This window comes from Scophthalmus maximus, chromosome 6, assembly GCF_022379125.1.
Source record: "Scophthalmus maximus strain ysfricsl-2021 chromosome 6, ASM2237912v1, whole genome shotgun sequence".
NCBI classification, from domain to species: Eukaryota; Metazoa; Chordata; class Actinopteri; order Pleuronectiformes; family Scophthalmidae; genus Scophthalmus; species Scophthalmus maximus.
Window position 1 is genome coordinate 15,700,674 of NC_061520.1, and position 25,070 is coordinate 15,725,743.

The 25,070-nt window shown below is 41.4% G+C and overlaps 2 protein-coding genes and 1 long non-coding RNA gene across 9 annotated transcripts; 2 read left to right on the top strand and 1 right to left on the bottom strand.

Moving 5' to 3' along the window:
• Positions 1 to 975: 975 nt before the first annotated feature.
• On the bottom strand, positions 976 to 16,885 carry fmoda (fibromodulin a). 6 transcript variants are annotated; one of them, XM_035632655.2, is made up of 7 exons: positions 16,787 to 16,885; positions 4,871 to 4,910; positions 4,193 to 4,588; positions 3,115 to 3,237; positions 2,888 to 3,028; positions 2,446 to 2,713; positions 976 to 1,912 (listed from the first exon to the last, which is right to left on the bottom strand). In XM_035632655.2, exons 3-7 carry the CDS (start codon positions 4,556 to 4,558, stop codon positions 1,761 to 1,763), a joined length of 1,050 nt encoding a protein of 349 aa, XP_035488548.1. In that variant the 5' UTR covers positions 4,559 to 4,588; positions 4,871 to 4,910; positions 16,787 to 16,885; the 3' UTR covers positions 976 to 1,760. The 6 variants fall into 6 exon arrangements, with proteins under 6 accessions (XP_035488548.1, XP_035488549.1, XP_035488547.1 ...); XM_035632656.2 differs by lacking the exon at positions 16,787 to 16,885 and adding an exon at positions 8,646 to 8,668; XM_035632654.2 differs by lacking the exon at positions 16,787 to 16,885 and adding an exon at positions 5,313 to 5,486.
• zgc:113307 (uncharacterized protein LOC553753 homolog) lies at positions 10,033 to 15,537 on the top strand. Of its 2 annotated transcripts, XM_035632653.2 has the most exons (5): positions 10,040 to 10,546; positions 11,295 to 11,623; positions 11,811 to 12,135; positions 12,589 to 12,906; positions 14,175 to 15,537. In XM_035632653.2, exons 2-5 carry the CDS (start codon positions 11,321 to 11,323, stop codon positions 14,324 to 14,326), a joined length of 1,098 nt encoding a protein of 365 aa, XP_035488546.2. In that variant the 5' UTR covers positions 10,040 to 10,546; positions 11,295 to 11,320; the 3' UTR covers positions 14,327 to 15,537. The 2 variants fall into 2 exon arrangements, with proteins under 2 accessions (XP_035488544.2, XP_035488546.2); XM_035632651.2 differs by having other exon boundaries at positions 10,033 to 10,546; positions 12,589 to 14,293.
• A 310-nt stretch (positions 16,886 to 17,195) lies between the features above and the next one.
• On the top strand, positions 17,196 to 23,257 carry LOC118310134. Its single transcript, XR_004793721.2, has 2 exons — positions 17,196 to 17,372; positions 22,540 to 23,257. It is a non-coding gene; the product is annotated as an uncharacterized LOC118310134 (long non-coding RNA).
• Positions 23,258 to 25,070: the final 1,813 nt, after the last annotated feature.

Consider the following 25,070-nt stretch of genomic DNA (forward strand, 5'->3'; position numbering starts at 1 on the left):
GAAGACAATGGCCAATCAGAGGGATATTAAAAGGAGAACTAGTGATGCGAGATCATTGTGTTGCGAGACAGCATGAGCTGATATTGGGTCCAACTTTGTATTTTTTTTAACAGTTTAGCCAGTTGGACTAGAGGTCAGCTCTCCCTCTCCAGTTAGACTTGAGGTCAGCCGTCTGAATCACTTGCCCATGAACTCACCTCACAGCCAACACAACAAGTCTTTGTTGCTTCTCGCAGATAAAATGAGGTAATTTTTTTGTGACGCTTGTATGTGTGCATTTAGAGGTGTCCAATTTTTCTATGAAAGGATTTTTCTCCTCCAACACATTAGTCCACACAGTGTCAGCCCTCTTCATTGCCTTTTTTCTCCACAACATCCTCTTAAGAGCTTTTCCAAAGTGTTATCTATTGGTTTTATTTATTTAATAAACATATCAGCATTTACAGGGTTTCCATTCTTTGTGGTTTCCTCCTCGTCATGCACCTTGGGTTCAGAGTAAAGAACCAAACTGAAAGCCGCAATTCATCCTGTCCATTAGGCCGGAGAGGGTTCATCCTCTAAATCCTTTATGACCTCACACCAGACCATAAACTTGTACTCCAACAAGCACTGTCCTGAATAACTTTGTTGACATTCCACATCATGAACAATGTGGATGTGGAACAGGAAGTTTCTGATACCTGGAATCATCTGAACATTTTTTATTAAGTCAACCTAATAAATTTGTGTGCGCGTGCGTGTATTTAACAAGAGACAGTGACTCTGTTTCACATAAATCTCAGCTCAAAAGATAACAGATTCATTGTATTAATTAGGTTCCATTTAACAAAAGCTGTTGTATTTACAATACTTGTTCAGTGACTCTTTCTTGAGCTACAGTAACCGTGTTACAGACCATAAAAACACTGAATTGTTACACCAGCCAAACAAAAAGATAGGAAACTGAACATATGAAATGAGCTAGGCAAAGAAAAGTGAATTGGACTTTTTTTGAGTCTCAGTTTTTATTTATTCTAAGATAGGCTTGTAAACATGAATATGATCATCGATCCATGCAATGCATACATTAACTCAAGAATGATAATATTCAGAGGCCTTGTTTTGTCAGAGTCACTACAGTACCGTATGGAGATATTTTTCACATTCTAGATAGATATTTTCTAGGAAAGTTGATGTCACTATGCAAAAACAGGATCCTCTACAGAAACAAAGAGTCACAGCATGTTTTTAAACAAGGAAAAATATATTTTGGTATAATGCACACAAGTGCAGTAAGGTATTTTCATGGAGCAGACACAATCATCATGATTTTGATTTGAATTCAGACCATTATACCCTATTAATATCGTACATGATACACAAAGTTTATCTTCAGACAGAACAATAAACGACATGAATCAAGACGAGTCAACAATATCTTCAAAGTACAAAGATCCTTGATCCGTGTAGCAAATTATATGGAGGATCAGGGTCGGATAATTTTCAATACGCAAATAAGAAACACATTGTGTGGGTTATAAAACTTATTTTGCTCACTTTCAAGAGACTCGGCCATGTTTAAGACTTGTTAAATCTCCCCAAGTCTTCCCTTTGCTCTCACTATGTGGATATTAACTCCGGCCATTTCCTGTCAATTTTAAATTACACCCTGCTCTGATTCAGTTTTTGGCAGACGTCACAAAAACAATGTGTTACATTATAATGCATGTCGTAAAGTGAGCTGTGTACGTGAGCAGACCACCACAAACTGTGCACACAGTTTAGATCTCAATGTCGGAAGCCAGTCGCAGGCACATGGACGACTCTGACGGGACGTCCTGACGACTGATCTCGTTCCCATCCAGTCGCAGCGTCCGCAGTTTGGAGAAATTGGTCACATCCACAACGCTACAGAAGCTACCCAGAGTGAACTCTGCAGCCACAGGACAGGGTGAGAGATGGTTATGTAAGGTAGAGACAATAACCCTTGATCGTCACTTACACGTAGAGGGCAAAACTCTCCATGTCCAAACACTGTCAAAGTTGTATTTTGAGTTTATTTCTTTTTAAACCATAAATAATGTAATTATTATGACATTTTCCATGTAAAACATTGAAATAGCCTATTCATTTTGGGGCAGTGTCATATTTAAAAAACTTGAAAAGGTCATGACCTCAGAGGAATAAAGTGTATCGGTGTGTGTGTGTGTGAGAGAGAGAGAGAGAGAGAGAGAGAGAGAGAGAGAGAGAGAGAGAGAGAGAGAGAGAGAGATGGGGGCTCTAGAACAGTTTCATTGGGGACATTTTGGACCTTAAGATCCTCAGCACATTCGTATTGACAATGTATTAAAATTCCAAAAAATACCTCTGGAAAAATATAACACTGCCTAAAATGATTGAACAAATAATAAATGAAGTGGACGAAAGGGTCCTGACGGATGTGAACATTTTGAATGTGTGAATTACCTTTGATCTGGTTTGCCTGCAGATAGAGATGTTGCAGTGTGGTGCTGACTGTCGGGATCCTCTCCAGTTGGTTGAAGCTCAGGTCCAGCTCCACCAGCCCAGTGACGTTAAAGGTGTTGGAAGGGATTCCCTTGTCTGTCAGCTGGTTGTGGGCCATCCTAATGTACTGCAGCTGTGTGAAGCGGCCTAGGAAACCCTCTGGTAGAGCGTCAATGGAGTTGGACTCCAGGTAGAACTGGTGCAGATGTTCAGGGAGGGCCTCTGGGACCTGGGATTGAATTTAATTAAAACATTTGGAGGAAGAAGGCCAGACGATTTTCTGGCCATCTAATCCGACACACACACACAAACACACACACAGACACACACAGACACAGACACACACACACACACACACACACACACACACACACACACACACACACACACACACACATCTTACCTTTGTCAACTTGTTGCTGCTGATATCCAGCAATGTGAGAGATGTCAGGGCCTTCAGTGATGTGCTCATGTCTGTGACCGCATTATCATGGAGATACAGGATGGTGAGGTTATCCATCCCCTCGAGGTCTGCAGGTGTTACCTGGGCAACAGCGTGATCATTTTAAAATGTAATGCGGAGAGGGGCTCTGCATGAATATCAAAACTACGCAAAAGGTATTACTGTACCTTTTCAATCTTGTTGTGATTGATTCTCAGGTCTCGCAGGGACCGAGGGAGGTTGGGGGGAATGCTGGTGAAATTGTTGTGCTGTAGATATAAACGCTCCAGTCCCTCCAACTTCAGAAAAGCCTAAACATGTTGTGGAGAATGAGCGACCATGTCCACAATAAAAAGATTCACGTGGAGTCAAACTCACCATAAAAAGTTTGGAGCTTAACCGAAATCACATTAAGTCATCCAGTTCTCCAGCCATAAATAGTGGTAGTGTTCTTCTACATTAATCATTCATAGTTTTTTGTTGTTGAAAATTAAAAAGAAAGAAGATGTTTGGGGTAATATCAGATATATTCAACTTCCTCTCAACCACTGCAGGGGTGTGTTGACGTGTTGCTGTCTGGGCCCTGGCACAGGGATGTGAGAGGGTGTGTTGTAGGGACCCTACTATATCTAACTCAAGTGAAAAGGTTTTTCTAGAACATTAATGTGCTGAGCAGCTCATTAGCTGTTTGGTGGCTCCTTTAGAGAGGGACTTTCTGTGTTCATGTAACACAAGAAGGACTCTTTAGCAGGAAAGCTGATGTGAGTTGTTCAAAGTCTGTGGCTCTTGTTTTGTGAAGCAGACTGTCGTCTGTCTGTCTGTGTATGGTTTAGTCTGTGTAAATATGGTTTTAAATGACGTGATTTGTTTGGCAGTATGGAAGCACGTTATTCACCAATGTAAACAGAAAAATAACAGAAGAAGAGGGGCATCATGAAACCACACAAAACCGAGAACACAAAATACACATGATTCCACTTTGGTTTCAGATTTTCAAGTCATGTTTAGAGCTGATACACTGTGGATACTGTATCAGACATCAAAGAGCAACACATACAAAATGTACAGTTTGCTCCCACACCCATGGAGAACTAACACCATTACTTTTAATTTTTAACTACGGAACTTGTTCGCCACCTGCCTGCCATCTGGCAACCACTCAGACCAGCATCATTGCATCACAATCTGAGCTGCCGTGTCTGGATCTGATTAAGATTTCATGTAGCTTTACCTTGTTGATCTGATTAAGATTTCATGTAGCTTTACCTTCTTGTCAACGGCTTCAGAAGTCAGCTGGTTGTGGTGCATCATCAGCCACACCAGACTGGTTGCATTGATCAGAGCCGAGTCGGGCACAGCAGTGATGGCATTGTTTTGCAGGTACAAGTACTTGACATGGGAGGGAATGGTTGGCATGGCTGTCAGGCCCCGCCCATCACAGTACATGGCGACAGGGAAGGATGGGGGGCAGTCACACTCATCAGGACACTGCCATCCTGTGGTGCTTGCCTGCAGGGAGCCATGAGAGTAACCTTGGCTCTGACGGCCATACAGCCAAGCGAAGGGGTCCTGACCGTGGGAGAGAGAGAGTGGAAGCAGGGCAGACAGGAAGAAGACAATCGCCAGCCACATGGTCACAGTCACGCAGATCTTCTCTGTAATCTAACAGAGATAGAGACAAGAGAGACACGACACGAAGAGAACATCATAAATCAAAAGAATTATTTTGTTAACGGGTCTATGTTGTTTGATATTTTAAACATGTAACAGCTACAGTTCAGAGTAAATGGGGGAAAAAAAAAATCTGTTCCTGCATCTGCAGACATTCTCTTTCCACTTAACTCTTCTCTTATTTAACATAGAGGTGCAGGATTTGAAAAAAGTAAATTAATGAAATGTTCATCAAGCCACTAAAAAGTCAAAGAAATAAACTTTCTCTCTCACCTTCGGAGAACAGATTGCAACTCTTCAAGAATATCTTGTCCTATAAGCACAAAGACAACCTCACTGTTATCATGTTGAGGTTGAACCAGGCAGTGTAGAGCAGGCTCTGACCTTGTTTTGGAAACATAACTGCCTGCAGAGAGGCGCATTCTTAGGGCTCTTAATCCAGAGAGGAAGCATTGAAAAAAGGAAAAAACACTTCATGAATACCACCTTTGTAAATCCTTCTCCCTCCTGCCCCAGAATTGTGGGAAAAGATCCAATAATAACCCCGGGATTTTGCAGAAGAAAAAAAAACACCCCCCAAAAAACCTTGGACTCTGTCATCATGTGTTTATTCATCTCCTATAAGGTTTCACACAATGACTCTACAGAGACAGACAGACACATGTAAACACACACGCATGCACACACACACACACACACACACACACACACCAACCTGATCAGAGGTAGACTGGCCCTCTTCGTCCCCCCTCTATCAGTGTGCTCAGGAGTGGAGGGGACTCTGACAATCACTTAGTAAAAAACCTTTCTTCCCCTCCCTGCTCTCCTTTCCATTCTGCCATCCCCCTCTCCATTCGTTTTCTGTTGGTTCCTTCCGTCCACCCCATAATCCACCCTCCTGCACCCCATTTTGTTCTTCCAGGCACAGCCCAGTTTCTTAGCCCACTTAGCAAAATTCCCTGTGCCAGAGACAAAGATTTGTGGAAGGGGTGGATCCAAAGGGTTAAATGAAAACATGTGTGACACTCCTCTCATGTTGTGAGTCTGGTCTTAATGTTGGCCTCTTCCTGCCTCTGCATCCTCTCTCTGTCATGATTGCCATCTTTTCATCCACTTTTGGCCATTGATTTTCCGACCTACTGGACCCTTTTCCCATTCCCCATCAAATTCTCTGTGTCGTGTCATCATTGGACAAGATCTATGATGGTAAATGGAATATACTATATAGCGCTTTTCTAGTCATATAGCACTCAATATATAGCTCAAAGCACTTTACAGGAAAGTCATATTCACCCATTCACACACATTTGCAATACACTACGCTTCTTTCTATCACATTCATACACTGCTGGAAGATTAAGACAATTTAGGGTTAAGTGTCTTGCCCAAGGATACATTGGCATGCGGACTGGGACCTAACAGCCAAACTTCGGGTTAGTGGACGAACGACTGTACCTCCTGAGCCACAGCCGCCCGACGATAGAGGAGTAGTTTCATTCTGTGCATTCACATATTCAACATATGGAAAAATGCTCTGCTTGTGTGAAAAGTAACATAATAAGAGTTGCTTCCTTTGGCAGGCCTGGCCTATTCTCTTTCTTGCCAAGAGTAAGACAATTATCATTACTGTGATGTCTGTCCACTAAATATGAAGCAAGAGCCAGGAGACAGTAACGGGGGAAAAAATACTTCATAGTATTTGTTTAATGAGCGAAACTGAACCTTGTGTTTCGCTATGTAAGACAAAAAGAAAGAGGGTTATTTATGGTTTCTTTAAACCCTCCTATTGACTCAAAAACAGCCTTCCCACAATATCTGACAGCAATGTAACAGCATTAAATGGGCACAACCTGTTTATCTTGATAACTTCATGAAAGCTGTAACATGTACACATTCCGAAACACAGACACAGGACTGTTTTCTCTGTACAGCAAACATGGAATAGGTGGAATGTCATTTTGCTCTTACTATTTATGTTAAAAATGTTATTAAATAGCACAATTTAAAAAAAGAAGACTACCCAGTCTACACCCCACAATTATACCCTATATCCATTATACCCTGTCCCTTTTAGGAAACTCCTCCCCGCTGCATATATATATATATATATATTATTTTTTACAGTTCCTTACCCAAGCATATAGACTGGAAACAGACTGATAAAATTCAGCTTCCAGCATCTTTAAAGCATACCTGTCAACATGTTATATATTGGAGTTGATTCATCCATACATAATCCAAAACGTTAAAACAACACATTGTGGTTTTACAGGGGTTATGTGTCAGACTATTTATTGGCTTTTGCAAGTTTCTGCAGCTGCATCATTAGGGAAACACTTTCTTTTTTTCTTTTTATATCCGCAGGCATCTGTGGACACCAGATGCAGCAGAGGACAAACGCTGCCCAAGAAACACTCCACCAGCCATATTCATTATTTTATACTGAACTTTTATATGGGCAATGGACTTATTTCTCAACATAACTTTATTTCTCTGTAAACAGGTCCAAGCAGCTGTTTATATATTAACTGGACCAGGCAGAATTCTGACCTTTGACCCTTCACTTATGGCAACCAAATGAGATTGATACTTCGCGCAACACAACACCATAGGCCTGTAAAGCAGCTTGTTTAAGAACATAAACTCTGCTGTGATGTGTTCATGTGACAGCAAGATATGTACCTACATACATACACAACACAAAGTCATGTGGAAGAACAGCAAACAGAAGTTGCAGTGGTTGAATGACAGGAGCTGACTCGACTTCAAAGTAAGAGGCCCAGGTGGACTCTGGGTAACCCAAAACACACCCCACCCCCATCCGCATCCCGACAGTCTTCTGTCTGGGTCATGAGCAGCGCTGAGCAGGGATCAGAAGATCAGAGGAGCAGTCCCTTTTCATGAAACCCGTAAACTCTTCACAGGAATGTCAGAGGAATTTTCATTCAGGAAATTGCTTTGTCACTCAGGAAGATTCTGTCCTGAAACAATAACTCTAATCTTAAATGTATCCTGACTTAATTTCTAAGATAAGACATAAAAAAAATATCTTAATCCTATAATTTCATTGTTAACTTTGTGGGAACCAGGTTTTTATGTACTAACACACATGCACATACACTAAATATTCAACAGCCATGGTGTTGAATTCTCTCCTTGACACCAAACCTTCTTTATCACTGCATGACAAAGAAAATAAACTGAATTATATCTTATATACAGAGATTGTTGAATTACATAACATTATATTACATAACATCAATAGCACAGGACACCAATCACCCACTCAACTGCCACTTCTCCATAATACCCCCAGGACACATGTACAGGTCCATGAGGTGCAACTGGGCAAAAGCCTAGTACCTGCAGCCATTGCAGCACTTAATGAAACATCCCGCCGCTAATCCAGCAAGGCCTTTTTAATGTCCACCAATATTTAATGTTGATGAGATGTTCTTGTTCATAATTTTTGCTGTTCAATGAAGTGTACTGTTTACTAAGTGACTAACTAACTAACTAACCAACCAACCAACCAACCAACTAACTAACTAACACACACACATTCATACTGAAGATTCTCACAGATCTGTTCTTAGTTGTCCATGGACAATGTGGCTCCCCAAGGTAACTCAAACCATGGTACCCCGGGGCACAAGGGCAGCAAAAACCAAGAGATAGAAAGCAGATGTCCATGCGAAAACACACACACACACACACACACACACACACACACATAATAATACACTGAAGGGTGTCCCGGTGCACACACAACTGTGAGATGTCCAGTTCAACAACATGCTGGGGACATCTAACTCTATAGTGGTTTCTGAAAATCATTGGCAGTGTCAGGACTTGGGTGTTAGCTTAGATGATCGCTTTGATCACAAAATTTTAACACCCAAAGAGCGAATATCGTTGAAAATGAAAAAAAAGGCCTTGCAGATATAACAGCTTGGATTTAAATAACTTCATTCTGTCTGTGCAATTGTTTTTTTATTCATTTTCAATAATCCACATTTCAGATGAATATAGGATTTGTTGGATTTACCTTCTGCAATGTAGACAATCATTGTATGAGCTGTCGAGTACTGATGAAATAGAGCCCTCTGGTGTCAGTGATATGAAATGCAAGGAGCAGATGGTGAATGTGTGGAAGAATAGAAGGTGGAAAAAGAAACAGACTCAAGGTAAAGAGTTGAACAGACTGTACAAATATCTGTACAAATATCGGACAAATATCAGGTAACAATTGACAAAACATTCTCACTTTTTGGTTCTCTTAGCTGCACTGTAAAATATCTATAAAATAATCTATACAATTTGAACATGTACATTTACGTATCAAGACAGCAAACATATTTCAAATATCATATGATATGTCTGAAAGCTTTAGGAATAAAGGGACATTGAGGCGAGATTGAACTTTGAAACTCATCAGGCGATAAATTGACAGATACACGTCATGTTAATTGTTGCAACACAGACACAATAATTCCAGTGTGTCTCACTTCGACATAGTGGCAATGCTCCAAACCCAAATTGATGTACATGTGACGCAGAGCATGGGAGCAGGTGGAAACATGTGTAACTAAGCTGAAACGTATTTGAAAAGTTCCCAGCTTGTTTGAGGAGCTGCTCTAACTGCCAGCTCTCAAACATGAAACCACCTGAGGGCAACTGCTGCTACTAAACATTTTTAATTCTGCAAATAGGTGTTGACTCACTGACACTCATAAGAGACACCTGAATGTCATGTAAATAGTATGTGTTGTGCTATTTCTTTAGATCTGTTGTAGACTTTATTTTTTCCATGATACATGGGCAGTGAGCCATCACAAATCTTATTCTGGAAATGAACAACTCATCTGACGCGTACACGTACCTGAACTGCACTCACATAATTCCCTTTTATTGCCCTCTTGATTGCCTGCACATTCATTAACTGTACATTTAATTAACACCAAACTGCTGCAGAAGCCTGTACCACACAGAGTGCAGAGGTATTTACAGTAAAACTCGTGGTTTGTGGTTGGAAAAAAAAAAATCTTTCCCCCTTTTTTATGCATTTAAATCACATACAGGCACATACGTTTCCTTGTGAGTGTTGTTTTGTTGGTTTTTCCTAGAGGGCGCTCTTTTCATTCTCTGATCAGGAAATACTGTTCCCCCTTTTCCCCTCTCCATCTTGCCTCTTTTCTCACAGCTCCCCACATATTTGGGGGAGAGGAATCTGGAATCGCTTTCCTCTGCTCTGCTCAGATGATGCTTGGAGGAAGTTCACACACACACACACAGAGAGAGAGAGAGAGGGGGGGGGGGGGGAATGGTCTCTTTGGCTCCCCGGGTACTTTGTGGCTTCATTGCCTCCACATACTCTAGAACCAATCACACACACACACACACACACACACACACACACACACACACACACACACACACACACACACACACACACACACACACACACACACACACACACACACACACACACACACACACACACAGTTAAATGCTGATCAAATATTTCTTCTCATATTAGATGAAAGCTCTGCACCGTCAGAATCCAAACTGATTTGTTTGCCCCTCATTTGTCATTTGATCACTGTCGTCTTCTTTCCCGTCTTCCTCCTTGTCCGTCCTTTTGTACATTTTTTGTGCAGCTCCTTGGTATAAGCAAACATGTTTCCACAAACACGTGGGTTCAACTCTTACCGAGGGCTGAGAGAAGGGAAAAGGAAGAAGCGAGTGAGGGAAGTAGGAGGTCTGGGGACTGGGATGTGGGCAGCGTTTGAAGAAGGGGAATGTATCAGACAGTGGGTAAACACTGCTACTAGCTTGAAAAGACACACACATACACACACATGCGGACACATTAACACACTCTCCATTCCATAATTTCTCTGGAAATTTAAGGCAACCTGTTTCCGCTCGGCAGCTCCCGGTTTACAGGTGAGTGTCTGTTTGCTGTTTGTTTCTTGTCTGCAAAAGCTGGAAAACTGGCATAACTGGAAATGTTCAAAACGACAACGTGCCACTGTTTGATTACAGCTGGTTCGATGAGGTGTGATTGCATAACACAGCTGATAGTCTTGGAAACCTTTTGAGCATGTGTTGTAATGTAAGACATGTGAGGAGGAAGGCGAAAATGCAATTACGCAAACATGCTGATCGAATAAGACTTCCTGATGATGCAATCATTTCCTACTGACAGTCTCAGTGTGTGTTTGTGTGCATAACTGCTTTAAGGGTATCATCGTTACCGTTGACAGCTGTGCATGCAGGCATGAAATATAGTCTTCCCTCTCAGGTTCCTACATAAAAACGTCATTGCAAAGACAAATATATGCAAAAGCAACCTTCTCAACTTGTACTGCATTTCAAACAGTTCCCATTGATTTCACACTAATTTATTAATTAATGACAGAAAGAGAGGGGCCGTCGTTAAAATGTACCGTAAGCATTGTACTGTAAGCATTTTAACATTTATCATTAAACAGAAATTACAACTGAGGCAGGTGGGAATGTCAGTGGTCTTGAAAGTATTTGGTCATAGATAGGATGTACTGGACAATTTAGAGAGATTATTTCTCTGCATAACAAGTGAAAACTGTGACCTTTAAAATGACCTGTGATAAAATTACTTTCACATGTAAGATCTGCTCAGTGCCAATTTGATGCTTTCATCTTCACTTTGCAGGATTGCCTATATCACCAGCTGTCTCCATGGCTGTCCTGTGCTGCGCCGTGCTGCTGTTGTGTGTTTTTCACTCTGCTTCAGCCACGGTTATAGCTGATGCAGACTACGGGGGTGTTCCTCTGTGGATTGACCGCCTGCTGGGCGAGCCAAGCGTGCTGAGCCTGCAGGGGCGGATGGACCCGGTCTGGTTCCGAGCTAACAACCCGCAGGCCTGCCCTCGACAATGTGACTGCCCCATCCAGTGGCCCACGGCCCTGTACTGTGACCTCAGAGAGTTGGTGGACGTCCCTGACAACCTGCCGGACAGAACTCAATACCTATTTCTACAGGTGAGAAAACACTAAGCATGTTTTATCTTTACAAGCATCTGCCACTAACCCATATAGGCATATAATTTCCTGTTCACACTGTAGAGCTCCACAGTGACTCACCTCCTCTGCTCTATACTGTAGCGTATATGTCGTATTTTGTGAAGTGTGAAAATCCATGAGGCACAATGTTTGCTGTTATTTCCAGGGCAACAACATTTCATCCCTGTCCTCCGCTGTACTGCTCAACATTACTGGGCTGCGCTGGCTCATCCTGGACCACAACCAGCTGACGAGTGACAAGCTGGACCGGACCACCCTGCAGAATCAGACCGAGCTGTGCTACTTTTTCGCCAACCACAACCAGCTGAGTTTAGTGCCAAATGGTCTACCAGCAGGACTCAGGCAGCTGCGACTGGCCCACAACCAAATTAGCAGCATCAGCCCTGGAGCTTTCAGTAACCTGCAAAACCTGACGCTTCTGCTGTTGCAGGGAAATCGACTGCGAACCATCAACGAGGGAGACCTCAACGGTAGTGTGATGTGTCATTTTAATTCCATTACACATACACATTATACATACATACATACTTGGGATGAAAAATGAAACGTACAGCAAAACTTTGACCTGCTGTCAACACAGCAGACAAGCATTTTAGAAAATATATAACATACAAAGCGCATTAATCAACACGTCTCATATGCATTGTGATGCATCACTTGTTGCTCATATAACTACCATGACACCTGCTTGGTGTCTGAACCTCTTACTACACATGTCGAGATAACAGTTTTTAAAAATATCTGCCATGTGAGAAAGGTCAACTAGATTCTTGCCCATCTCACAACCTGATGCTTGGCCTTGTGGCTGCTCTGAACGGAATGACTGTCTAAAGTACTTGCATTTAACACCAATTCTATTTGTCATACCTTTGTCATTATTATGTTTTGCATGTTTAGTTGAATCCTCTCCTACTCTTTTGCAGGTCTGGTCAGTCTGAATCTGTTGGATCTCGGTGGGAATTTGTTCTCGTCTGTCCCCAGGCATTTACCTTTATCCCTCCAGCAGCTATATCTGTCTAATAACTCCGTCCCTGGGCTGGAAAAGGACATTTTTAAGGGCCTCTTCAACCTAAAGTATCTCCGTCTAAGTCACTGTGGTCTGCAGAGTGGCAGCGTCCACCCGTGGGTCTTCAATTTCTCCAGCTTGGTGGAACTGGACCTTTCTTATAACAAACTTACTACTATTCCCGCAGTCCCCAGCAGCCTGCAGTACCTCTACCTGGAGGCCAATGAAATACAAGGTGATGTGCACACATACAAAGAAAATGCGCATGCATTCAAACAAGGAGGCAGTCACCTTTCACACTGTGAATGTAGAGGTGTCGCTGACTTCATTTCTAGAAAATGCTCACTACCCACACGTGTGCACTTTCATCCATTTTTCAGTACTATTGAGTTCTCTAGGTGACCACATGTGGAGGTCTGACACCCAAACACTGCTGCAAGGGGGAAGAAGAAATGTGGAAAATGTGCCAAGAACTGTGAGCAAACGTGAGCAGCCCCAGCCTGCCACAACACAGCAGACCCTCTTCACTCTGTGTGGACTCAGGAGGGGCTGGGGTGGGGCAGCTTAGCAGGCGAGGCCAGTCAGAGATGGAAGGAGAGCATGGATGAAGGGAGGGGAGGGTCCCAGAGCAAGACATGGGCAGAAAAGAAGTGAAAAGAGGGAGGAGGAGATGAGGGGAGGGCTTATTGGGAGGTTGGACTGGGGAAAGTAGGCAAGCGAAGAAGCGAGCAGAGTGGTATGAAAACATCTGTAATGGATTCAGAGGCAAGAGTGCTAGATGAGCCAGAAGCACATGCTGTTCCCCTCGTCAGTCTCCCCTCTGCTCTCTCTATCTGCTCCCCATCATTCTGGTCTTTTTTGACAGTTAGGATTTGTATCACAATGCAGCCGCCTTGTTGCCAGGAGCCACATCACATTACATGACCATCTAGCAGCAATGACCTGGTGCACAGTTTTGGCACACAGGCCCCTGGCGAAGTGAAAAATGTGTTCCTGTTAGTCCGCGTGTGAGGCAGCAGACAGCAGGGCTGCGCACCAACGAGACAGGGAGACGGCAGAACACTTCCACAATAACACACACCTCATTGTCTAGCTAGCAGTCTCACGGCTGCCGTGGTTCCTGTTCCAAAGCCTACAGTCTGAGCTGAGAGGAACTTATTCTACTACTGAAGTGAAGTGAGAAAGCAGAATGGGGTGTTGTGGTTTTTATCTGCGTCCGTTTTCACCGCAGCACCTGCAAGGCAACTAATGGTGAATGCAGACTCTTTGAGAAGAAGAGGGACGTAAGGCCGCAAGAAATGTAGCTGAAAGGGCTTCATCACCTAAAAAATAAAGACACGTTGCATGAAGTGAAATCACTCAGTACTAATTTAATCTCAACAATGATTTGACAAGGCAGCAATGAGCGGATGGCTGTTACTGAGTTAAATAATGGGTCTCTATTAATAAAATGGTCTGTATATACTTTAAAATGCTGCCCTGTTTCCCATCTGTTCACCACAGAGTTCAACATGACCAGTTTCTGCAGAGTGGTGGGACCTCTGTCCTACTCCAGGATGAAGATCCTTCGATTGGACGGAAACAAAATGTCCTACCGACAACTGCCATCTGACTGGGTCTTCTGCCTGCGAGTGCTTGAAAGTATTTACATATGACAACATTAAGATTACTGTATGTGAATGACCTCATCTACAAAGACAAAAGACATGACTCAACATAAGTCTTTTTTTATTTTGTTACCCAACTCCTCTTTTTGAACTCAAACAACTCGGCCTTAAAGCTGGAAACCAGAGAAGAAGACTAACTCGTTATGTCTTCAGAATAAAACCAGGCGCTGAAAGGAAAACTGACCCTCAAAAGATGCCAAAGCTTGAACTCGCACAATAAACCAGTGTTATTTTATCGTACAGTAATGCCAAAATTATGATCAAAACATTTGTCATACCACCAGTGCATTCCCATGGGTTTCTACGTTTTCCAAGTTCAGCCTCAGCGGGGTTACATCTGTGTGTTATTACTGAATAGGAACTGTGACAAGCCCTCTCGTTTCTGACTGCTCAGAATAATGGGCTCTGGTTAAAGTAAACTGTCTTGGGGCAAAGGGAAATATGTATGAATGGCAAGATTCAGTAGCTTTCCCTGACGAGAATCTGACTCAGTCAGCTGGACAATGTGACACAGCAACACAAGTCCTCTACTGGAGCTGGGTGCAAGAGGAAAATGTTATTAATACAGCTCTTTAAAATGTTCAAATCTCTCTCTCTCTCTCACTAAAACGTTGTTAACATCAACCTCGATGTGTCAAACCATTTTCCATGTTTTAAATGTAATTTTTCTTCTACTTATCCAAATATTAAATCAAAATGCTAAATATGCATAGTGAATGCAGCAACAATTTAAAAGTGATCTAATGATTATGTTATCTATGGAAGACTTAAAATGCCTAAACAAAATAAAATAGAACACATTGTGATATCTTTGTGCATCCACTGTCAAAGTTCAAGGGAAAACAGCTATTTTAAAAGGACAATTACCTTTGTTTGTCCCGAATAACTGAATGTGTTGTTTTCCATTGAGAAATGAAAAACACACAACAACCCAATCATAGCTTTTAAATCGTCCATAGTTTACAGTTTGCACAGAACCAATGAATAGTACGTATGTGTAGTAGAAAGAGTCCGTACAGTATAAACCACATCAGGTATGTGATGTACAGAATTTCATGAGGCAAATACAATCAGGTAAATATAGAAAATGGAAGGTTAGAGATCTATGTAGCAGCAGAAATGGAAAAGACTTTAGTTCTGTACTTTTATGGATACCCCGACATTTGTTTTTTAATGACATATTAAAAGTCTGTACATTTGTTGACTTACATTTATGTTTAACACATCTGCTCTCATATCATCCCAGTTTACTATGTTAGAGGATGCGCCTTCTTTTTCCTGCAAACATAATCCAATTAATTTTAATAGAATTCTGTTGCCCACAGTATTGCAGACTTGCAGACTGGTGCAGACCTGTGTGCGAGTTTGGTTTCGAATTTGTAAAGATTAACAAATGCCAACTGGAACAAGTTTATTTATTTATTAATCATGAATTCATCTCATGATTTACTCAGCATCTAATTACAACTGATGTAAAAAAACCAACCTCTGTAAGATGTATTTATATCTGCTAGAGAAACTTCAGCTGGATCAGAGTCTTCACAGTGCTGACACACTTATTATCATACTGTCTACATTTCCTTTCAGTGCCACAAACCACAAAGGATGAACTAGTAAGGTAGATTCATTGTGGTTGTAGAGTCAAATGGTGAAAACATAACCTTGAGTTTCTTTTCTCATAATTACATGACCTCTTGAAATAAGGAGTAAATGATCTCGTGATAACAATTTCCCTGTCATTACAACATAAAGGTCAAGTAACTGTGGTCACGTCGAGACGTAATTACAAATAAATGAGTAGGAAATCGTAATTTTCCTGTAAATGCATAGCAAGTCCAAGTGACATCATTACTTATACTGTTTACTGTGTACAAACTATGAAAAAACTATAACATACCACATTAACTTGAGAAACCTGAAACATTTTTTATTAATTTTTGATGGCTGCTTTAGCTTTGTGGCTGGGATTTGACAATATCTAATGCTACAATATCTTTTTAGGCTTCCTGGTTGTAGTTGTGAACTTTTTGGGTTGTGTGCCATAAAAACAAATTCATGTTTACATGGGACCACTTACAGTTTTGATATCATATATTAACAAATAAGTAATTTTCTGCACATTTTAGACGCCCGATGAAGTAAAACTATCACAAGAAAATAGACGTAAAAAACTTAAATAAAAAAATTGTCGTGGATCAATGGAGCGAGTGGACTGAGCCGAAACTGAGGTGAACATATCAGACGAAGTGACGCACAGACCTAGTGCAGCGCCGTAGGTAATAAATGTATTGATTTACAACAAAGCAGACCAACATGCCTATGTAGTTACTCTATATGTTTTCTTAAATCATAAATAATCATAAATCATAATCCACTTACATGCTCAAATGCGCATGTTGATTAGATTCAGATGTGCTGCTAATATACAGTCTGATTATTTAGACTTACCCTTCATAAGTGCAACACAGACGGTCCATTGACTCCATTCTGCTGCTACTGTAATCCGCTGTTGCTCACTTTCGGGAACTATTGAGAGGCTCCATGATCCACCATTCCATCCATCCATTGTCTACCGCTTTATCCATTTAAGGATCAAGGGAGGGCTGGAGCCAATCCCAGCTAACATTGGGCGAGAGGCGGGGTTCACCCTGGACAGGTCGAAAGCCTATCGCAGGGCCACATACAGAGACAAACAACCATTCACTCTCACATTCACACCTACGGTCCAATTTACCTAACCCCATTCTACATGTCTTTGGACTGTGGGAGGAAGCCAGAGAACCCGGAGAGAACCCACGCATACACGGGGACAACATGCAAACTCCACACAGAAAGGCCCTGGTTGGTTTGAACCGGGATTCGAACCCAGAACCTTCTTGCGGCGAAAGTGCTAACCACTACACCACCGTGCAGCCCCTGATCCGCCATTGCTGGAAGAAAATCTGGTCCATTGGAGTGAACAGAGTTGTCGCGACTCTCTTTCTCAAAGGCTCATACTAAGTAGACACAAGAGGGCACAGATAACGAGTCACAGGTGAGACACATTAGGAAAAGGTGCGGCCAATTACAGGGGCAGGAGGCACAGCAAAAGTAAAGTGAACGGACAAGAGAGGGAAACAGGAAGTGCCGAGACATGAGGAAAGAAACTACAAAGTAAAACGAAATAAAACGAAAACGAAAGAAATGGCAAACGTAATATAAGAAACACAATGGATAACAAAAGTAACTTAACAGAGAGACACCAAGGAATTGGTAAAACAAAGAATACCTAAATGATGACGTCCATAAGTCTTTTAACAAGCTCACAGTTCACCACAAGCTCATGACACAAACATTTTGTGTGTGTGTCTGTGTGTGTGTGTGTGTGTGTGTTTATAAGAACAGCCACTACCATATTTTCCAGGTGACACCATGTCTAATGCTGTGAGTGTGTTTGATGGTCTGATCAGACTCGTGCTATGTCTGGACCCACATTTACCAGAAGCAGGATTCACTCAAACAGAGTTCCTTTGAGAGACAAGTATTATATATAAAAGTCTGTGTGAGCTTGTTCCAAGTGAAGACCAGCCGGCAGTGTACTGGGCATGTATGAAGTCATGACGTTTTGGAGGCAAGCTGAAGGAAAAAGTTTCCATGTTGCTGCTGAGAGCCTGTAAACACTATAGAAACAACCCAGCTGCTGCATTGAGCTATCTTCATGGCAGAGAGGAAGAACAATTACACAAGTATCTTTTGTTAAAATCTTCTTCATCCCAATTGCAATGAATCAATGACTACAAAAAGAAAAGAAAAAAAACTTTAATCTGTGTACATTCATAGCGTGAAATAATTGACTGGCCTACTTGCTGCCTACCTTTGTGTACTCTGCCCATTCGCTTTGGTTTTTGTGTGGCTTAAACAAACTTAAACAAGCTTGAATGTTAATTATTATACATTTTTCTAACTTTTGAACAAAGCTAGGCTACCTGTTTCCCGGGTTTCCAGTTTTTTATGCTAAGATAAGACACGAGACACTCATGACATTGATATCGAGCTTCTCCTCCAACTCTCTGCAACAATGCAAGTAAGTATAATTCCCAAAACGTCAAAAATATAATTTTAATCATTTAAAGAGGTCAGGGCTACAGATAGCCAACCTTTTAATCTGTTGATGAGTACTGTATAGGGTGATACCGGAATTTATCCTTTGGCTATCCGGCAACAACACCAGTATTTTAAAGGAAAACACATTTGAAAATATGGCACAGTAGTATGTATTAGCGAACAATCACCAGTGTCTCTCAAACAGTTTGGAAGAAAGCAGACGTTGGTTTTCAGGGAATTGCCAGCTGGCTTGTGTTCATGGCGCAGAAGGAGACACTGTAGATCCAGATGGCACACAAACACCTGAATTGTTGCCTGGCAGCTCACAGTGGAATGTGCCTCTGACTGAATATTTGCTTTTATTGCAGTAACTACAAGACACTGAAGTGGTCCTTGATAGTTGTTTATCGCCAGCCATCCTTTCCACCCTACTCTCTTACTTGCTTAGCTAAGATGATCTCAATGTAGTATAATAAATCTAGTAGAATAATATATAAAAAATAATATATTACATATTGCAATATATACATTAAAGTGGGAATTGGTAAAGACAGGTCAGTGTCATGTCAAGAAAAGCAGATCCCTTTGGTATTCTTCATTATTGTGGAGTTAAAATTTTGAAATTTGGATGAAAGAAAGTTATTTATTCATGTTAGTTTATAATATGGTCACAAGTAAGTGGATTGTATTTGCAGCAACTGAAAAACAGGATAAAACTCTGACTGGTGGAATCATTAAGCCTCTGGTCATTCCTATCCTCTGAACGAAACCTTCCCTAGCAAACCACCGGTCACAACACTTTGATATGAAGTTCCCTGCAGTGTCAGAGAGACCTGTGGAGATCCAACTGCTCACATATCACATCCCTCTGCCCACCGAAACATCCATAAGCACAACACTGTCTACTCAGGTTAGATATTTGTATAAACTCTTGAAGTAGATCTTTTTGAATCCCCTTCAAACTATGACCTCAAACTTCCAGAGGTCTGCACCATCAATATTTCCAGATGGTTTTCAGTTGCCTCTTGATTTGTTTTCCATTTCTTTCTAGAAAAGAAGCTGAACTGCAGTTAAAATTAGCTATGTGGGCAGAATTTTAGTAGTCTGGGACCTGGACTGGGGAGACTTATTTTGTCAGTTGTTATTTTTAAAGCTGAACCATCAAAATTCTTTATATTAACAACTGACAAAAATAAAGAATGTGAAAGGTTATATTACGAAGGTGATGAAGCCACGAAGCTGTCATTTGGATCTGGAGTTCCCCTCAGCTCTCCCCTCGGGAGAGTTTTACCGTCTTTCAGCTGGTTGTTTTGGTTTTACTGCGAGCACCTTCATTTATGTTTTTGACTCACTCTCACCTTTTTCGTCATTTCCAGACATTTCCAGTAATACACTTGCATAAACCCCCTGTAGGCGGCCATAGTAAGTAGTAAGTGACTAGCCGGTTAAGATTATGGAGCATTTAGCTGCTGAACTTCCAGATATTTGCCTCACATGTAGACACAACAACAGGGTTCTCAACTCCATGTGAATGCAAATTTTGTACCATACCTGCAGGATGTGTTTGCTGTGTCAACTTCACAAATTTGTCACATCACTCTTTGTGTGATAATATGTCAGAGAATTTTGTTAGAATTATTATAATATAAATTAAGTTTAATTTAATCTCACATCAAGACAAGGTTAACTTTAATGCTAGCGATATGTGAAAGAGATGATGGCTGTAAGCAAACTCATGCTCAAGCTCATGAGTTGCCCCAACAGAGGTTTTTTTTCTTGATTTTAACTTTTGGGATTATGGATAAAGTATGAGATTTTCGCTGACTGACTTTGAAACATTGTTGTTTGCTGAGACCATGATAAACTTGGGGTCTGACTGGCGGATTATAAAAACAAACTACTGGACGGGAAGAAGGACAAACTGACTAACAGGGAAATAATAAACAAAGAGGTTTGGACCTCCCAGCTATGTGAAGAGTCCCTGTGTTGCTGGCAGGACGAGTCGAAAACCATCACACACTTCTACGCTAATTCTGGTTTTGGCTAGATGGCTGAGGAAGCCGTTAGCTTCATTTACAGGCCTGTTTACAAGCAAGACTCAGACCTCAAGCCCTCTCATTAGACACACACACACACACACACACACATAGAGAGAGAGAGAGAGAGAGAGAGAGAGAGAGATGCTGATTCTGTTGACTTTCCTTTAAGGTCTGAACATGCAATGAGGTGAAAACTCTTCATTGCAAAGGAGAGAACAGCCATGGTCTGTTTATTTTGTATTTTTTTAAACTTATGGCTGCAATTCAATTTTGAACACAGTTTCAGAAATAGTTATGGTCACAAGCTTATTGAGTAATCTGCCTCAGAAAGTTGGAAGGAAACAACATAATCCCTGCAAAATCTTCTGCTTTTCAAACTTAGCCTTAGCCAAGAAAATTTGAAAAATAAACATTTTTTTTCATAGAAATGCCATGTTTTTGTTATAGTTCACTCAATCATCAATCATTTTACAATAAGCGTGATAACTAACACGATGGAGGATTAGTCTGTTAGTAAACCTCCCGAGTTTGCAGAGTTTGTCATGACAGTGACATTGCCTGAGATTTTCCTATGAGTCTCTGCAATGTGCACAAGATCATTGTTTAGGCAGCTGATAATGCAACACAGCTCAGAGTAAATGGAGTAGTTGTGGCTTTTCTGTTCTTTATGACTCTTTCCTTAGCTTGCTGACAAGAGGCGGGGGGATGGGGTATGGGTGTAGGTGGCTCTGTGGTTAAAGGCGGGAGATGTAGAGAGCAGGGTCCAGGATGAACGTTGTATTTGCGATCTATGTGCATTGCGTGTGAGAGGAGATGTTCGACTACTTATGGAGCCTGTATCACACATTCCGTATTTAACCAGCGCTGAGCTGCATATGTGAAACACATGGAGCAAACACACAGCTGTACCACTCTAATATGACACACATTCATGCCACATGATAAGCTTGTTTCTTTTTATCAAAAATAATTCAATAATTCAAATTTTCAGCTCACTACCTACAGTCAAGGCTCCTCAGCTCAGTAATACGCATCATTTCAGTCAACAACAGTTGCAGCCTAGATACAAGAAGCCTCCTTCTGTGAGTGTTAAAAGTGCCACCGTTATCACAGTAAACTGCATGTTTCATGAAAGAAAAGATGACGGGCGTGGCAACAGTAACTATGGGGAGCCACTCACCATGAAGGCGAGAGAAAGCAAAACAAATAAGGATGAAATCCAGTTACAACTAGACAGAATCAAGTTAAAAGTTGTATTTGTGTACATCTTCCCGTGACTTCAGATTACAGATAATAGAGCACTATTACAAGTGTGGGGTGTTTCATGCAATTTAAACAATCTTTCAAAAGCTAATGCTGGTTTTGTCACAGCCTCTGGCTTAAGAGGTGCATTGAATGTCAATGAATGAATTCTGGATTAGCTTCGATTGGGAAATGTCCAGGTGGCTCCTTCTCTCTGAAGCTCACCTGAGAAAGGACATTTCACTTAATATGGTGTTTGTGCGATTTAATGCTGCTCAGCCTCATCAGCTGTCTTTTGGATCCACAGATACTGATCTAGTTCAGCATGCATCATTACAATTTCATTTCATTGACATGGTAAGCATTAATATTGATAGACAGAAATTAACTTAGCCAGTGATGTATTTCCATTTAACTTGATAGACAAACAAAAAGTCCTGCCAACTCTGTCATGGTGGCATGCACAGTGTCCTAGTCTCTTTGTCATATTCCTATAAACACCATGCAATGTTTAAATGGAAAAAGTTTATTTATGTTTTATACAATAATAATGTAATTTGTGTGGTCACAATAGGATTTATGAGAGAATAAATGTATATTTGTATAAAAAACCTCCAGGGGCAAAGACAATTACAATTCTATAAAAACTCTATGAAAGACCGCGAATGTCTCCTAAGGTGGGCGTCTCAAGCTGTGGAAGTGGGTGCAGCCTGCAGAACATATGTATGTATAGACAGTGCAGGATGCTGTGTCATCTTGATGCTGTGGTAAAACAAATTAGGAAGTCGTAAAATGTTGGGCGGAGTATTAATATTCCTGCAACTTTGTTTCCTCTAGGAACACTTCTGGCTGAAGCTCATGCGCGTCTCCTTTAAACCAAATAGTTCAATCATCCAAATCACTCTGCAGATGACAGAACATGACGTTGTTGGAAAGTTCTCAGCTTATTATACACAGCAAGTCATTTTGGGCCCGGAGCCGGAGCCTGCCTCAGTCTCTCCATCTGCTTTGGAAACAGCTGCTGCAGTATGCAATAGCAAAGGAGAGGACTTCTGCTTAAAGATTTCCTGCAGTAAACGCTGCGTTTTCTGCCCTATGAATATCTCTCTTCCTGAATCAACTAGTTGAATTCAGCCATGAAATCCCGAGGACTGACATCCGACCATTTCTGTCCAGACCCTGATGGTATCAGTGCTGCAGGACAGTTACATTCCGCAGGCCATGTGAGAGTTTTCACGTGTAAGTCCAAACCACACAGTTTTATTCTCACGTGAGTTACTTTAACTCTGATTTATACAAAAAGAAAACCATAATACATCAAAGTTCATTCCTGGGATCCAGGACATTTCTGATGTCTAAGTAGGACCATGGGATGGTGGCCTGTGGCTACACAGTTCAATTAAATGTCTTATTTTATTGTATTATGTTTATTTATTAACCAAATGGCTGTTGCATTGCACAAGCTTTATTTAGTTACTGAATGTCTGTTGCATGTCACTGAGACTGTCAAATCTCAGATAATCCAAAACTTTACCATCAAATCTGCTTCTTACTGTTCAGCTTGCTGGCTTTTCTTTTCCCAAGAGCTGGATCTATACAGTTTTTAAGTCTCAGTCTTTGATTTCTGACTTTCTCCTCACAAAAAACTTGCACTTAACTGAGTTTTCTGAGTTCATCAGCTCTGATGTTTGGTTTAGTTTAACTTGCTGCCAAAACCCAACACCATCATGTTATGTTGTGTTTCCACCATGTCTTGGACTGGATAGTGGAGCAATTGCACAAGTGCAGTGTCAGCTGTAATGAAGTTTTTTCATTAAATAAAAAAATAAATAATAATATTGATGGAAATAAAAATAAATTATTTCATGACACCCAAGGAAGTCCATAAAACATTATACAGTCCATAAAACATTATAGAATAAGTCCATAAAACATTATAGAATGATAATAATGAAATAAACATTGATTTAAAAAGTGTGTACATGTGTTCATGAAGCACCAGGTGAGGCCAATATGAACAGGTAAGTTGATAAATGTGTCTTAAAGGAAGAAATATTTGCAATTGCGGCCGGAGCCTGGAGAATGTAGAGAGAAAGCTTATCAATGTGTAATAGTGTGGGGATGGAGACGACAGGGTTAGGGAAGCACCAGACCATGAAGATATTTGCTGCCAAGCATGAGTACTTTGAAATTAATAAGGTATTTAACGGTAATACAGACTCACGGTGATCCACATAACCCCAGGCCAACTGACAGAGGGTTCACTGACATCGCATTCGTGACATGGATTGTGTCACGGGGAATTTTACATCATGAAATGTTGTATTTAAAGATCATAAATTATGAGAAATGACAAGAATCCCAGACGTCCAGGTAAGGTTCAGCGGTGGTCAGGTTCAATCAGATGGATCACACTGCGGCAGTGACAGACGACACCATGTTGAGCGTGGAGTTGTGGCCCCTGACAGGCACAGCTTGAACAGGCACTGCACCAACTTCACAAAATCATTGAAACAATGGAACTGATAATCCTTGGTGATTCTCCGTCTGTCCCTAATGTGACACAGACACACACAGTATGGCCGGACAGGTCTCCCCTGTTGCGTAGGTGCTCCACTTTCATTCGTTGGCCACCTCTGGAGAGACTGAGCCCGTCACATGTCACATCTGCACAGGGCCAAACAGAAGCCGGATGCCAACAATTTTGATCTGAATTTTTCTGATGATGTTACGATGTGGACGTGACATGCGCAACATTGCTGTAAATAAGCTGTTTTTTTCCAATGATGTCATCCCTGCAAATAATAAAGTCTTACAGGGGAATTAGGGTGGCGGCAGTTGTATGGACGAGTCATTGAAATGATTTTTTAAGTCTCTCTTCAATGGTAGCAGAGAAGACTAGAGAGAAGCAGCAACACCAAAAAGTGACGTAATGGTTACATATTCATTTTTTTTTTTGTTGAAGTTTCTTTCGCCCAGCTGAGCTCAGAATCTCAAACCACGTGACTGAGTGAACAGGAGGCAGCAGTGCAGTGCGGAGGAATTACGAAAAGAAAGAGTAAGTGAGGGGAAAGTAAAAGAAAGGAGCCACACATATGTACATGAGTGTTTTTTTTACCAACATGTGTTCGCCTCATTCTCCTTCGGCTGCAGCTCACTCTGCAGGAATGCAGGCCAGCAAACACATGTCCACCTCCTATCCCCCAGTGACAAATAAGCACACACACACACACACACACACACACACACACATACACACAGGTTTTACACTGTGTTAATCAGAGTGCTACACAGACCCACTTCCTGAAAGACCCCCCCCCCTTCCATTGCCTCAGCTGGACCTCAGCAATCAGACTGTTTGAGTTTAC

Bases quoted from the DNA above. Each gene is read 5' to 3' on its own strand.
- fmoda (XM_035632655.2), bottom strand. From the start codon at position 4,558: ATGTGGCTGGCGATTGTCTTCTTCCTGTCTGCCCTGCTTCCACTCTCT. The intron at 3,238-4,192 runs GTAAAGCTACAT...CAACATGTTTAG, and splicing joins CTGAAGCCGTTGACAAGAAG to GCTTTTCTGAAGTTGGAGGG. The intron at 3,029-3,114 runs GTACAGTAATAC...GCTGTTGCCCAG, and splicing joins ATCACAACAAGATTGAAAAG to GTAACACCTGCAGACCTCGA.
- zgc:113307 (XM_035632651.2), top strand. From the start codon at position 11,321: ATGGCTGTCCTGTGCTGCGCCGTGCTGCTGTTGTGTGTTTTTCACTCT. The intron at 11,624-11,810 runs GTGAGAAAACAC...TGTTATTTCCAG, and splicing joins CTCAATACCTATTTCTACAG to GGCAACAACATTTCATCCCT. The intron at 12,136-12,588 runs GTAGTGTGATGT...ACTCTTTTGCAG, and splicing joins CAACGAGGGAGACCTCAACG to GTCTGGTCAGTCTGAATCTG.